The following is a 12,466-nucleotide window of genomic DNA, read 5'->3' on the forward strand; positions in this document are numbered from 1 at the left end:
TCACTCGCTCCGCCCACTCGCCCCCACCCACTCGCTCCGCCCACTCGCCCGCCCCGCCCACTCACTCGCTCCGCCCACTCGCCCCCACCCACCCACTCGCTCCGCCCGCTCGGATACGGGCGGTGGCTCTGGCTGCTCAGGGAAAAAAATGCCGAGAAGGAGGCTTTACATCAGGCGTTCCTTCAGCCTGAGGTAGAGCTAGAGGAATAGGAATGAGTTTAGTCCCGCCGTGGGCTGAAGGACAGCCACATCGTTTGTCTAGGACAACGTTTCTCCAACTTTCTGGCCCTTAGGACCCTTTTGTTTTTGTTTGTGTGGGTTATATCTAGCAATACTTACTCCATTACATATTAAAATAATCAGTCAACCTAATAAACGTAAATGCATTACATGCTTATATATATGTATATATATATATATAGTCTCTCGTCTTTTTAGGGCTGCACCTGTGGCATATGAAGGTTCCCAGGCTAGGGGTCGAATCGGAGCTGTAGCCGCCAGTCTGCACCACAGGCACAGCAACGCCAGATCCAAGGCTCAGCTGTGACCTACACCACAGCTCATGACAACGCGGCATCCTTAACCCGCTGAGCGAGGCCAGGGATCCAACTGCAGTCCTCATGGATCCTAGTCGGGTTTGTTAACCACTGAGCCACGGCAGGAATTCCATAAATTATATTAAAAAAATAAATTCAATGAAGAGTGGCATTTTAAACAATTTTTCCTACATGTATTTCTCTGGTTTAGTAGAAGCGCTACATTTCTCTATCTGCTCCTGCATCCAGTCTGCTGCTACACCACATGTCCTGTAGCCATGGGAAATACCACTGTACATGTAAGTGAGAATGAGAGGGGAAAAGTCAAATAGCATTATTATGGAAATAGTTTTAGCTTTGAAAAATTCTCTGAAGAATTCTTGGGGCTCCCCCAGTGCTCTAGTTTGTGAACTCTTGGTCTAGTATGCCAAAATGATTAAAACTTGTTGGCCATGTTAACATCGCTGTGGATAAACTTGGGGCATAGCGATTATTTCTACTAAAACTGCTCTATCCCAACCATGATTTTCTTTTTGGCATTTGTGACATCTGACTTCTGTCCACTTTCTCCTCATTCTCTGACCTCGTATTCTTTGCTTTGATAAATGAGGCAACACCAATAAAGGTCATTTAGTTCTAAGAGGAAATGATTAACCAATGAACTCTCAGCATTTCATCATAAAGGGTAACAGATCTAAAAGGGTGCACCATTTCACCAGGACAAAGTGCTCTCATATCACCTCCAGAGGCTGAAGCCCTGAACTTGGAACTTGGTAAGCATGTGATAAACGGTAGTAGGCAGCAGATTGGGAGTAGAGTCCAGTGTGAACAAAGCAGTATGGAAAAGTACAAGGTGTCTTTTGGCAGAGTTAGGTGACCCAGAATGGCAAAAGGGAAAGGGGCTGACAGAGGGGTCAGGCAGAGGGGCTAGAGATGAAGAATGAGTTTGGGCGGGTGGGCTGGGGTCCACGCCAAGGAGTTCTGAGGGCGAGGCTGAGAAGTCAGTTCTATCCTGGGCCCTAGAATCTGTTCACCAAGGTTTTAGGGGTGGTGGTGGCATGGGGCTGTTCTGGGAACAGCTGATGCAGAGAATTAAAAGGGGTAGGTAGGGATTAGGAGAAATTGAGAGCCCAGGCTGTAAAGCAGGACCCTGGTGGCTGGGTCTGAGAAACAGTGGTAGAATCATCTGGATTCAGCACTTGTTTGCTTGGATATGGGCCCTAGAACAAAAGGAGAAGGGATGTCACATCCTTACAGAAACATTTGAGTCTTACTGTCTGCAAAACTGTGGACAGCCACCTGAGGGAGAGTGATTCCAAACCTGAAACTGCACCTGTAGACGTGTGTGCGCGCGCACGTTTGTGAATATTTATCTCTCTGCAGATACAGGCAGAGACAGAGAGTCTTGTGACAGAGACAAATAGGCAAACTGCTAAAGAGTACGAGGCAGAATAAAGCAAAATTCTATAGAATATCAAGGATTTGTTTTCCCCTAGGAGGTCCCGCAAATTATCCAGAGGGCAGTGGAATAGTTCATGAACGTTTTAGTTTCGTAACAAGCAGATTCAATCTGATTCCATCAGAGGGGCTTGGAGTGTGTGGAGTGGTGGGTTTCTTGGTTATTGGCTTCAGCTTTAAAAGAAATCACCTTCCAGTCGGTTCCAAGAATGCTCTTGCGGATGCCCCACTTTTCAGCAGCCCCAAAGCTGGACCACATCGCCGTTCCACTCTGTATTTCCTTGGCTACTCATGTTCCTGCACCAGGGCACATCTTACCCTGCCCGGTAATTGCCTGTTTTTTGGTCCACCAGCACCCTCTTGGCAGGCACAGACCGTTTTCGACTTGGATTTCTGGCCCCAGCTCCTCACATCATCCTGGGAAGGCCAAGACTTCCCATAAATATTTGATGAGTGGGGGAATTAACAATGACTTTTGAGGGTCAGGTTTGCTCAGGTTTCAGGGCAGGAGCTTTGTTGAATTTCTTTGTAGTGGTTCTTGGTTGTAATTCTTGAGCGGTGGGTGTGGATTGCCTGCGATTCACATAAGTAAAGAACATTTCCTGGTCGCGGGCAGGATCATGATCCTAAACCATCCAAGTGCACAGAGATCTCACAAAGTTCAGAGGCTCTGTGTGATGCAGGAAAGCCATAAAATCATTACAGTCGTGATTGTGTATTTACAGCCCCATCGCCCTGTGTAATATGCAGATGAACTCTCACGACACGGAGACTTCAGAAGAGTCACTGCCCTTCACGTTTAAATCGGACTGTGAATTTCAGAATGGCAGATGAGTGCATCCTCGTGAGCCAAAGCATTGCTACCTCTTTTCTGCTCACTCAGAATCTCGGTCCTGGAGAACTGCTGAGTGCTTGGGGCAGGGCATGGAGGAGAGGGAGCTTCAGAGTGCATGGGTGTGGGCCTGTGCACAGGTGTGCACCCTTAATGAACACACACTAGACTGGAGGTCCGCAGAGGAAGGATGGTGGTACAGGGAGAAGGGACGCTAAGTACCTACTCTAAATGCCGGAAGGAGGGGGGCCCACATGACATCACAGCTTTAGTTTAGCAGTTTCTCCTCGAACTCCTAACAGATGCCCAGGTCTGGGTGGCCGGTGAGCTCCATGGTCATGTGAACTCTGTGTTTTCGTCCTTGGCTTGTACAAAATGATGATTGACCCCAAAAGGAAAGAGTGAGGTGCTTAGTTCTATCTGCCCCCCGATTTGCCCTTTCTTGGGAGGGGCATTTCCATTCAGCAACTACCATACTTGCTCCCCGACCCTTCTCCTGATGTTTTTTGAGCACTACCCAGTGCTGGGTGTTGCTGTTTGAGTACATTCTACTTAATCCCAAAGTCCTGCCATCCGCCATCTCTGTTCACTTTGACAGGGGGGGACTCACAGCTCTTCTTCCAACTTCCGGTTGGTTGTGTGTTTCCATCTCAGCCCTAATACCATTTTTCTGGGCCCTGCTAGAGGCCACGGGCCATTGTGGTTAAGAGGCAGGGCTTTCAGGCTTTCACACCCAGGGCCTGGGGCTCAGCTCTCCTGCTTAGGAAATGCAGGACACTGGCACATTACTTCGAGTCTCTGAGCTTGGCTGTCTTTGTTTGTAAAATAGGGATAAGCGTGTCAACCTGTGCGCGTAGTTCTGGAGGATCATGTAAGACGCGTTGTAAGGGACTTAGCACCGTACCGGGCACGTAGCACAGGCTCAGCCAATACAGACTCTTCTTTTGCCTTTGTTCATCTCGCCCCTTTGCCTTCAACCGATTATCAGAATTTCTCACAGTGCCTTCTTTCCCCGGACCTTGGGTCTGTGTGATGCGCACAGCTTACCTTTTGTTGCCTGATCTATTTTTTCTTCTTTATAGAATGTGCTTCTACTGCCTCCCTGAATGAATACAGGTCTGTCCTGAGAAAGGCCTTCCATAGGCATGGACTCAAGTTGGTCTTCCTTTCCCATCATTCTCTATTCCAGCAGTCTTCATTCCCACCTTCGCCTGTTAAGACACCATTCCAGTGTGTCTGTTCATCTGTTTAAATGGTCAGTTTGTCTCTCTAGAGGGACCATGAAATCCTGGGAGGTTGGAGACACATCTTCGTGGTCTCTGCTGGAGTTTCTAGGCCCTGGGTTGTGCTGGCATCATAGATATTGGCTGGAGGAATGAATCAGAAAATGATGCGGTGGCTGGGTGGAGCCTGGAGTGAGCTACAGAGAAGGATGTCCTTAAAACTTTCCGTGGGACAAAGGAGGCCTTAAAAATGCCATGTTCTTTCCCTTCTGAAAGGCATATTCAGCCTTCTAGTTCATTTCTGGAAAGGAAGTCTACCTCGTCATCTCATAGCCTCTTTTCTGCTCAGGTAACACTCTCTTGGTCCATGGAAATAGTAATCTAATGGATTTGAAAGTTCTTGGAGATGGTGAAGGAGGCTGAAAGGAAGTTCCCGGTGTGGCTCAGTGGTTAACAAACCCAACTCGCATCCATGAGGATGTGGGTTTGATCCTTGGCCTTGCTCAGTGGGTTAGGGATCTGGCGTTGCCGTGAGCTGTGCTGTAGGTTGCAGATGCGGCTCGAATCCTGCATTGCTGTGGCTGAGGTGTAAGCCAGCGGCTACAGCTCTGATTGGAACCCTAGCCTGGGAACCTCCATATGCCATGGGTGTGGCCCTAGAAAGAGAGAATAAATAAATAAATAAATAAATAGGCTGAAAGATACCTTCTGTATTTACTGAAGAATGTGATTTGGGAGTTCCCAACATGGCTCAGTGGTTAACGAACCCGACTAGGGACCATGAGGTTGCAGTTTCGATCCCTGGCCTCACTTAGTGGGTTAGAGATCTGGCATTGCCGTGAGCTGTGGTGTAGGTCCCAGATGAGGCTCAGATCCCGTGTTGCTATGGCTGTGTAGGCCAGTAGCTACAGTTCCTATTCAACCCCTATTCAACCCCTAGCCTGGGAACCTCCATATGCCATGGGTGCGGCTCTAAAAAGACAAAAATAAATAAATACATACATACATACATACATAAGGGAGTTCCCCAGTGGTCTAGTGGTTAGAATTCAGTGCTTTTGCCACTGCAGCTGGGGTTCATTCCTTCATCTGGGAACTGAAATACCATCTCAAGCTGCTGCTTGCCACAGCAAAAAAAAAAAAAAAAAAAAAAAAAAAAAGTGATTTTGTGGTTTGGGTGGTTGATAAAGAATTCCAGCCAGTTGAACTGTTCTTGCTTATGAAGAGACCCAGTAAAGTTCAGCCCTCTTTATCTCTAAAAGTAAACTTCCCGCTCCCTCTAGCTGACGGACAGCTGTAGTCATGTGACATAATCAAACATTAACTTGGTGGTACAATTTAGTTCTTGCGTTGTGTAAGTGGGTGAGGCAGACCTCCGGCAGGTGACAGTCTTGGTAGCCACGGCAGAGGCACCATGACAGCGGGGTCCCGGGGTCTACGACCACTCATCCTGGGCCTGCTACTGTGTGCGCTTGGCCCCACTGTGTCCTGGGGCGGGAAGCTCTTGGTGATCCCGGTTGAAGGCAGCCACTGGCTGAGCATGGTGGGCGTCATCCAGCAGCTGCAACAGAAGGGACACGACACAGTGGTCGTAGCGCCTGACGCCACCATGTACATTAAAGAAGGAGCATTTTACACCTTGAAGACGTACCCCGTGCCGTTCCGAAAGGAGGACCTGCGAGAGGCTTTTGTCAGCCTGGGGCATACCATTTTTGAGAATGATCCTTTCCTGCAACGCATGCTCAAAATATACAAGAAAGTCAAAAAGGACTCGGCTCTGCTTTTGTCCGCCTGCTCCCACTTACTGCACAACAAGGAGCTCATGGCCTCCCTGGCAGCAAGCGGCTTCGATGCCGTGTTCACAGACCCTTTCCTTCCCTGCGGCCCCATCGTGGCCCAGTACCTGGGTCTGCCTGCTGTGTTCTTCCTGAATGGATTGCCTTGCCAACTGGACTTTCAGGGTACCCAGTGCCCCAACCCACTGTCCTATGTGCCCAGGCCTCTGTCTGGTAACTCAGATCACATGACCTTCCTGGAGCGGGTGAAGAACATGCTTGTTGCCTTGTCAGAGGGCTTCCTCTGCAGTGCGGTTTACTCCCCGTATGCGCCCCTTGCCTCGGAAGTCCTTCAGAGAGACGTGACTGTCCAGGACCTTATGAGCTCTGCTTCTGTCTGGCTGATCAGAAATGACTTTGTGAATAATTACCCGAGGCCCATCATGCCCAATACAGTGTTTATTGGTGGGATCAACTGCGCTAGCAAAACCCCACTATCCCAGGTGTGTATTGAGTGGGAACTGTATAGCCTACATTCTTGCAAATCCTTTAGATGACCTTGCAGCAGGTGTGCTGAGGGCGCACTCTGGGGTAGTCTCAGACGCCCTCTCTTGTTCACCTCTATCTTCAAGTCTCCTAGGTCTGAGCACTAATTTATAACTATCTTTGGCAACATCTTCTGGGTGTTTTCATTTATTGGATACTTGAGGAAGGTGTACTTTGGCCGTTTTATTCTTTGTGTTCCAGTGGGTAGTAATCGATCAGGGGCAACGTGTGTGAGACGCCTGGGCGCTGGGTTCAGCCTTCCTTGCAGAGAAGGAAATTGTGCAGTATCCACTTTGCTCGTGATTGGGTCAGGCTCACAAGATTCAAGATTGCTGAATAATTCTTTGACATCTATAGACCCAGCAGGGAAAATTGCTTTCATGTTCCTGGTTAAAGTCCAGATATTCTGATAGGAAGCTGAATCCTGTTGTTCTGTTCCCTCTCATAAGCAAATAACCAGCCAGCCAGGTTCTGACAGTGGGCAGAAAGTTCATGCATCTCTCTCTCTTCGATGCTTATGGGTTAATTTTTTCCCCTACTGTATTGGAAGTATGCAAAGAAAAAAATATTATTCACATCCTCTTCCAAATCTCGAAGGAATCAGGGGGTCTCCTTCAAATGGGGATTTGGGAAGGAGTCTTCGAGAAGGTAATGTGTCAGTGGGCGTTCATTTATTTATTCTTTAAGTATGGGTTGAGGATCCACTGGGAGCCTAGGCACTTTCCAGGGCTTGGGTCTGTCTCCCACTAAGGGGCTGTCATCACTTTTGGAGAGCGATGAATCTTATTTCCAGTGGAACTCCAGAATGATTCATATTTTATTTTTTTATTATTTTTTAATGTCTTTTTTATTACTTAATAATTTTTATTACATTTATAGATGTACAACAATCATCACAACCAAATTTTACAGCATGTCCATCCCAAACCTTCAGTACATCCCCCCACCCCCAACCTGTCTCATTTGGAAACCCTAAGTTTTTCAGTCTGTGAGTCAGTATCCGTTCTGCAAAGAAGTTCACTGTGTCCTTTTTTAGATTCCACATGTAAAAGTGATAGCATTTGATGTTTGTGTCTCATTGTCTGACTGACTTAGCATGATAATTTCTAGGTCCATCCATGTTGCTGCAAATGCTGTTATTTCTCTCCTTTTAATGGCTGAGTAATATTCCATTGTGTATAACTACCACCTCTGCTTGATCCACTCCTCTGTCGATAGATACTTAGGTTGTTTCCATGTCTTGGCTATTGCATAGAGTGCTGCAATGAACACTGGAGTACAAGTGTCTTTTCGAGTCATAGTTTTCTCTGGATAGATGCCCAGGAGTGGGATTGCTGGATCAAATGATAGTTCTATTTTTAGTTTTCTGAGGAATCTCCATATTGTTTTTCACAGGGGTTGCACCAATTTACATTCCCACCAACAGTGTAATACGGTTCCTTTTTCTCCACTGGGTTTTTTTTTTTAACCTATTTAAGAGTCTTTATCATTTCAAAGGGGATTTCAACAAATTCACATCTACCGTGATAAGTTTATATTTGATTTACTTCCATCATTTCTATTTACTATTTCTTTTTGCCTTTTTATTTTTTTTTGTTTTTTTATTACTCAAGTGAATTTATCACATCTGTAGTTGTATTGCCTTTTTTTTTTTTTTTTTTTTTTTTTTAAGGGCGGTATCCATGGCATATTGAGGTTCCCAGGCTAGGGGTCGAATCAGAGCTGTAGCTGCCGGACTACGCCACAGCCACAGCAACTTGGGATCTGAGCTGCATCTGCAACCTACAGCACAGCTTACAACAATGCCGGATCCTTAACCCATGAGTGAGGCTGGGGGTTGAACCTGTGTCCTCATGGATGCTAGTCAGATGCATTTCCATTGAGCCATGACGGGAACTCTCATATCTGTTTACTATTAATTGCATTTATTGCTAACACATTTATTTTTATTCACTCCTTCTTGCTGTATTAATAAAATCTAAAATTCTATTTTTCCTACTAATTAAAAATTTTTATTCTACATTAACTTTGCTCATAATTACCTATTTTTAAATCATGAAAAGTCCCTATATTTCCATTAAAAAATAATATGACTTTATGCCATCCTGTTATCCAGCCACTTTCCCTTTGGTTACTGTACTGGACTTGGTTCTGTGCTACCCAGATCCCCCCTCAAGGAGGGGAGGTTGCTCATCATTACAAGCGTGGTCTGCAGACACCTCTGGCTTCCAGCCCTTTCAGGGTCTGCCTCTGCAGAGAGCTACCTCACCCTGGGCCCTGGCCTCCCTGGGGCTGCACACAGCCCATGAATGAGTGATGGGCTAGCTTCTCACTGAGTTGGCCTGGGATTTGGGAGTCCTTCAGAGAAGTCTGAGTTCTTCCTTTACTTGCCAGATTGTGCTTCCTCTTCCCTCCTCTCAAAAGTTGTGTTAGTCTCTAAACTGCCTGGCTTAAAATGACAGAAATTTATCCTCTCACAGTTTTGCAGGCTAAGAGTCCAAATCAACATATTGGCAGATCCCCGCTCCCTCAAGGCTCTGGACTGCGTTCTTTCTTTCCTCCTCCTGGCTTCTGATGGTGGCCCTTGTATCCTTTAAATACAGCTGCCTCACTCCAGTCTCTGCCTCTGTCATCCCCCCATGCATCTCTGTTTCCACGGGCCATTTTCCTTTTATATGAATACCTGTCATGTTGGATCAGAGTCCAACCCAGTGACCTTAGTTCAATTACCTCTGCTAAGACTCTATTTACAAATAAGGTCATGTTCACAGGTACTGGGTGTTAGGACTTCATATCTTTTTGTGGGACACATTTCAGCACCTAACATGGGTACTGACTCCTAAAAACATCTTGCACCCCAAATTCTGTCCCAGTGCCTGCTTCCTGAGAGCCCAAACCAGGACATCTCTTCCTCATCCCCAAGAGGAGATACAGGGAATATTTTTATTCTCTCACTGACTGTTCCATCATGAGCCACTAAATATCTCCTCTTAGGTGACATGGCTCTTCTTATTGATCAATGGATAGTTCATGGTCACATTATCATTGGACTTGACTGTAAGTATTATAAGGTTTGCTGCTCATCATCATTTCTTTAGCTCTTCATCTCCTCCCATCTGAACACCTTTGTGCTGACTCAATTTTCATTCAGTTGAAACCCTTCTCAAGTAGTTTCCTCAGAAGTGGCACATGGATAGTCTACTTTGCATCACTCACATTTTAAATGACCACATAAAGGTCATAGCAAGCAGAAACTTTGGGGAGCAAGAAGAGCACCAGATGAGAAATCAGATGCCCCAATCCATGCATCTACCTCACTGCTGTGAGACCGGGTTCCCCTGTGCGGCTCTGATTCCTCCCCTGTAAAGTGGACAGAGAGATCTCAAAGATCTCATGGCAATGAGATTCTGATACCCCATGGCCCATTGGACCCATCTGGGTTTGGTGGGGTGGTCTGGTGAAGAAAGAAGGAGATGCTGATTTTCTGAAAGTAAGATGAGAAAACCTAGCTGTATAGAAAACCATCAGTGTGTCTCTTTTAGACAGAGGAAAAGGAAGGGGCAAAATATCATAAAACCAATGGGCATATCTCAGGGCAAAGGAAAGAAAACTGCCAGCACTTCCAAGGAGATTTTCGTTTCATCACTTTGCATTATGTTTGCTATTTTATTTTAATTTTTTTTTGTTTGGCCCATGGTCTTTATTTAAATGATTTCCTTCTTTATTTAGGATGTTAAATGGGATAGGCTACATCAACTACCTTTCTTGATATCATTTTTACGTCATTAAGTGATATATTGTTTCCCTTTTGTGAATGACTACATGTTGGTTGCTGCCTTGTTTGGGGCAAAGAAGCTTAGGTGTGAGAATGTCCCAGTAATTTTACCTGATAGTGGCTCTCTTTGTTCTATTTATTTATTTAGTCTTTTTTAGGACCGCACCCTCAGCATATGGAGTTCCCAGGCTAGGGGTCCAATTAGAGCTGTAGCCTCTGGCCTACACCACAGCCACAGCAAGGCAGGATCTGAGCCACGTCTGCAACCTACACCACATCTCACAGCGATGCCAGGTCTTTAATCCACTGAGCAAGGCCAGGGATCAAACCTGTGTCCTCATGGATACTAGTCAGGTTCGTTAACTGCTGAGCCATGAGGGGAACTCCTCTTTGTTCTATTTAAAATGCTTTTAATTTGAAATTTCACTTTTTTGGATCTTAATATCACCAATGCTGTATAGTTTTTGTTCACATTTCCCTAGTGCCTCTTCAGTACTCCATATCTTCAAGTTTTCTTCTTTTTATTTAAATACATGGAACCGACATTCATAATTGGGTCAGGCAGATTCCTTTGATAGTTGAATTTTGCTTGTTTGCACTTAACAATCAATAGATTTGATTATACTCTTCCAGTTTATTTTTATTTTGCATTGTCATCTGCCCCCTTTTTGAGTTTGGCTGGTCTGTCACGTTGCTATTATCTTTCCTCCCCTTTATTAATTAAAGAAAGCTACTCTGCAGCTCCCTTTCTCTAGAAGGGACCACCCCCTTTCCAATGATCTTGGTAAAAGTCCTGAGCTTTTCAAGAACAAAGATAAACAAATTTATTTGGCCATGGGAGTCTGTGGACAACCTTTGGGATGCCTGAATGAATAAAGACGGCAGAACAGCCTGGAGGGCCAAGGCCTAGAACTCAAGAATTTCAAGATGTTAATCTTCTATCAGGGTGGGGGACCATTTTCGGGGACATGTAGACATTCAGAGATACTATCCATGTATACGTGTTGGGTGTGAGGAGCAGAGCCCAACAGAGAATAGACTTGAAGTGATGAGGAGAAGAAAGAGTGGTGAGCAAGAAGGCTTTCAATGTTCGTAAGTGGCTCTGTGTGTAGAAAGATAAGCAACATGTTTCCAGCATACTAATGAGGCTTCTTGCAAAACAAAATGCATTGGGAAGGGAAAATTTAATAAAAGCTTGGAACTAAAAATACTAAGCTGTCTGCAAAAGTCAGGACTTATATTAAAAGTCTACTTGGAATGGGCAAGTATTTTCACTTGGGGGGAGGAGTCATATTTTTGGAACAGGATCAGGGTGGGGGATCAAGATTTATTTCATTTAACACGTTGCTTTGCTCTTTGGCCAATCCAGAGACTGTGAAGTCAGGGAAAGGTGAAGGGGAAGTTTTGCCAAGTAGGGATGACCTCCCCTTTACTGAATCCCATAAGAGCTGGCCCGGACTCCACACTGGCCAAGATAACACAATCTCTGTAGTTTGCCCTACTGTGATCTGTAGATGAACTTGCCCTTGAAACTCCAGCCAAGGGCTATTATTTATCTCTGGGTATTTTTGGCCTGGTTCCTTTTGCATGAATCACATCCTGCTGGTTGTTGAGTGGGTGTGGAAGGGTGTGCAAAGGAGGGAAACTGGACTTGGCCCTTTCTGGAGACAAGCTTAAAGTAAGAGTGGGCTTTAGGAAGGAGAGGAGGTCCTGGGAAGTTTAGGCAAGCTGTTTATCCTCACTCAGGAGAAGGAACCTGGTGCTGAGCTGTCTCTGCCCAAGGAAGAGGGAGGTGGTGTAGATCGTAGGGAGGAAGGATGTTGGGAAAACCACACTGGGGATGTTCTGGCCACAAACCAGAAATGCAGTGTGGCGGTGGGGAGGGTGATAGTGGCCTCACTGACCTTTCAGATGATCCTGACGGGAAAGGCACATTTTCTTTCCCATCAGAAAAATTATGGCTTTTCACATGCTGCTGGGCTTATTGTGCAGCCCTTGGTCTGTTCTTCCTTCCTCACTCCTTGGGTCGTATGGCCCAGAAGTTTCTTCAGAAAGTCCTATTGCCCCATCTTGAGCTTTGTCCTTAAGCAGCCAAGGCTGGAATGCCCGCAGGTGAGCTTTGCTGGATGCCCCCCTGAGACAATGGAGCAGCCTTAGAGTGGCAGCCTTCCCTGGATGACAGTGAGGGCATACTGATACAAGGACACAGCTACTATGAGCCAGAGATCTCAAAGGTGCGAGTGGACTACACTGTGGGGAGCCTGGGAGTAAGGCTGGTCAGTATTCGGGCTTTACAGGTCATGCTCAGCACCAAGCTTGTC

The 12,466-nt window shown here is 46.0% G+C and overlaps 1 protein-coding gene across 5 annotated transcripts in view; it reads left to right on the forward strand.

Moving 5' to 3' along the window:
- UGT1A6 (UDP glucuronosyltransferase 1 family, polypeptide A6) overlaps positions 1–12,466 on the forward strand; it is an 80,337-nt gene that overhangs the window by 59,669 nt on the left and 8,202 nt on the right. The window contains exon 2 of one of the 5 annotated variants that reach the window (XM_013984602.2): positions 5,888–6,327. The exons of 3 other annotated variants lie outside the window; for them this stretch is intronic. In XM_013984602.2, the coding sequence (XP_013840056.1) occupies positions 5,888–6,327 (440 nt within the window). Of the gene's footprint in view, positions 1–5,417; positions 6,328–12,466 lie in introns of those variants that run through there. One more of the 5 variants, NM_001278750.1, reaches the window with a different exon arrangement.

This window comes from Sus scrofa, chromosome 15 (assembly GCF_000003025.6).
Source record: "Sus scrofa isolate TJ Tabasco breed Duroc chromosome 15, Sscrofa11.1, whole genome shotgun sequence".
Classification (NCBI taxonomy): Eukaryota; Metazoa; Chordata; class Mammalia; order Artiodactyla; family Suidae; genus Sus; species Sus scrofa.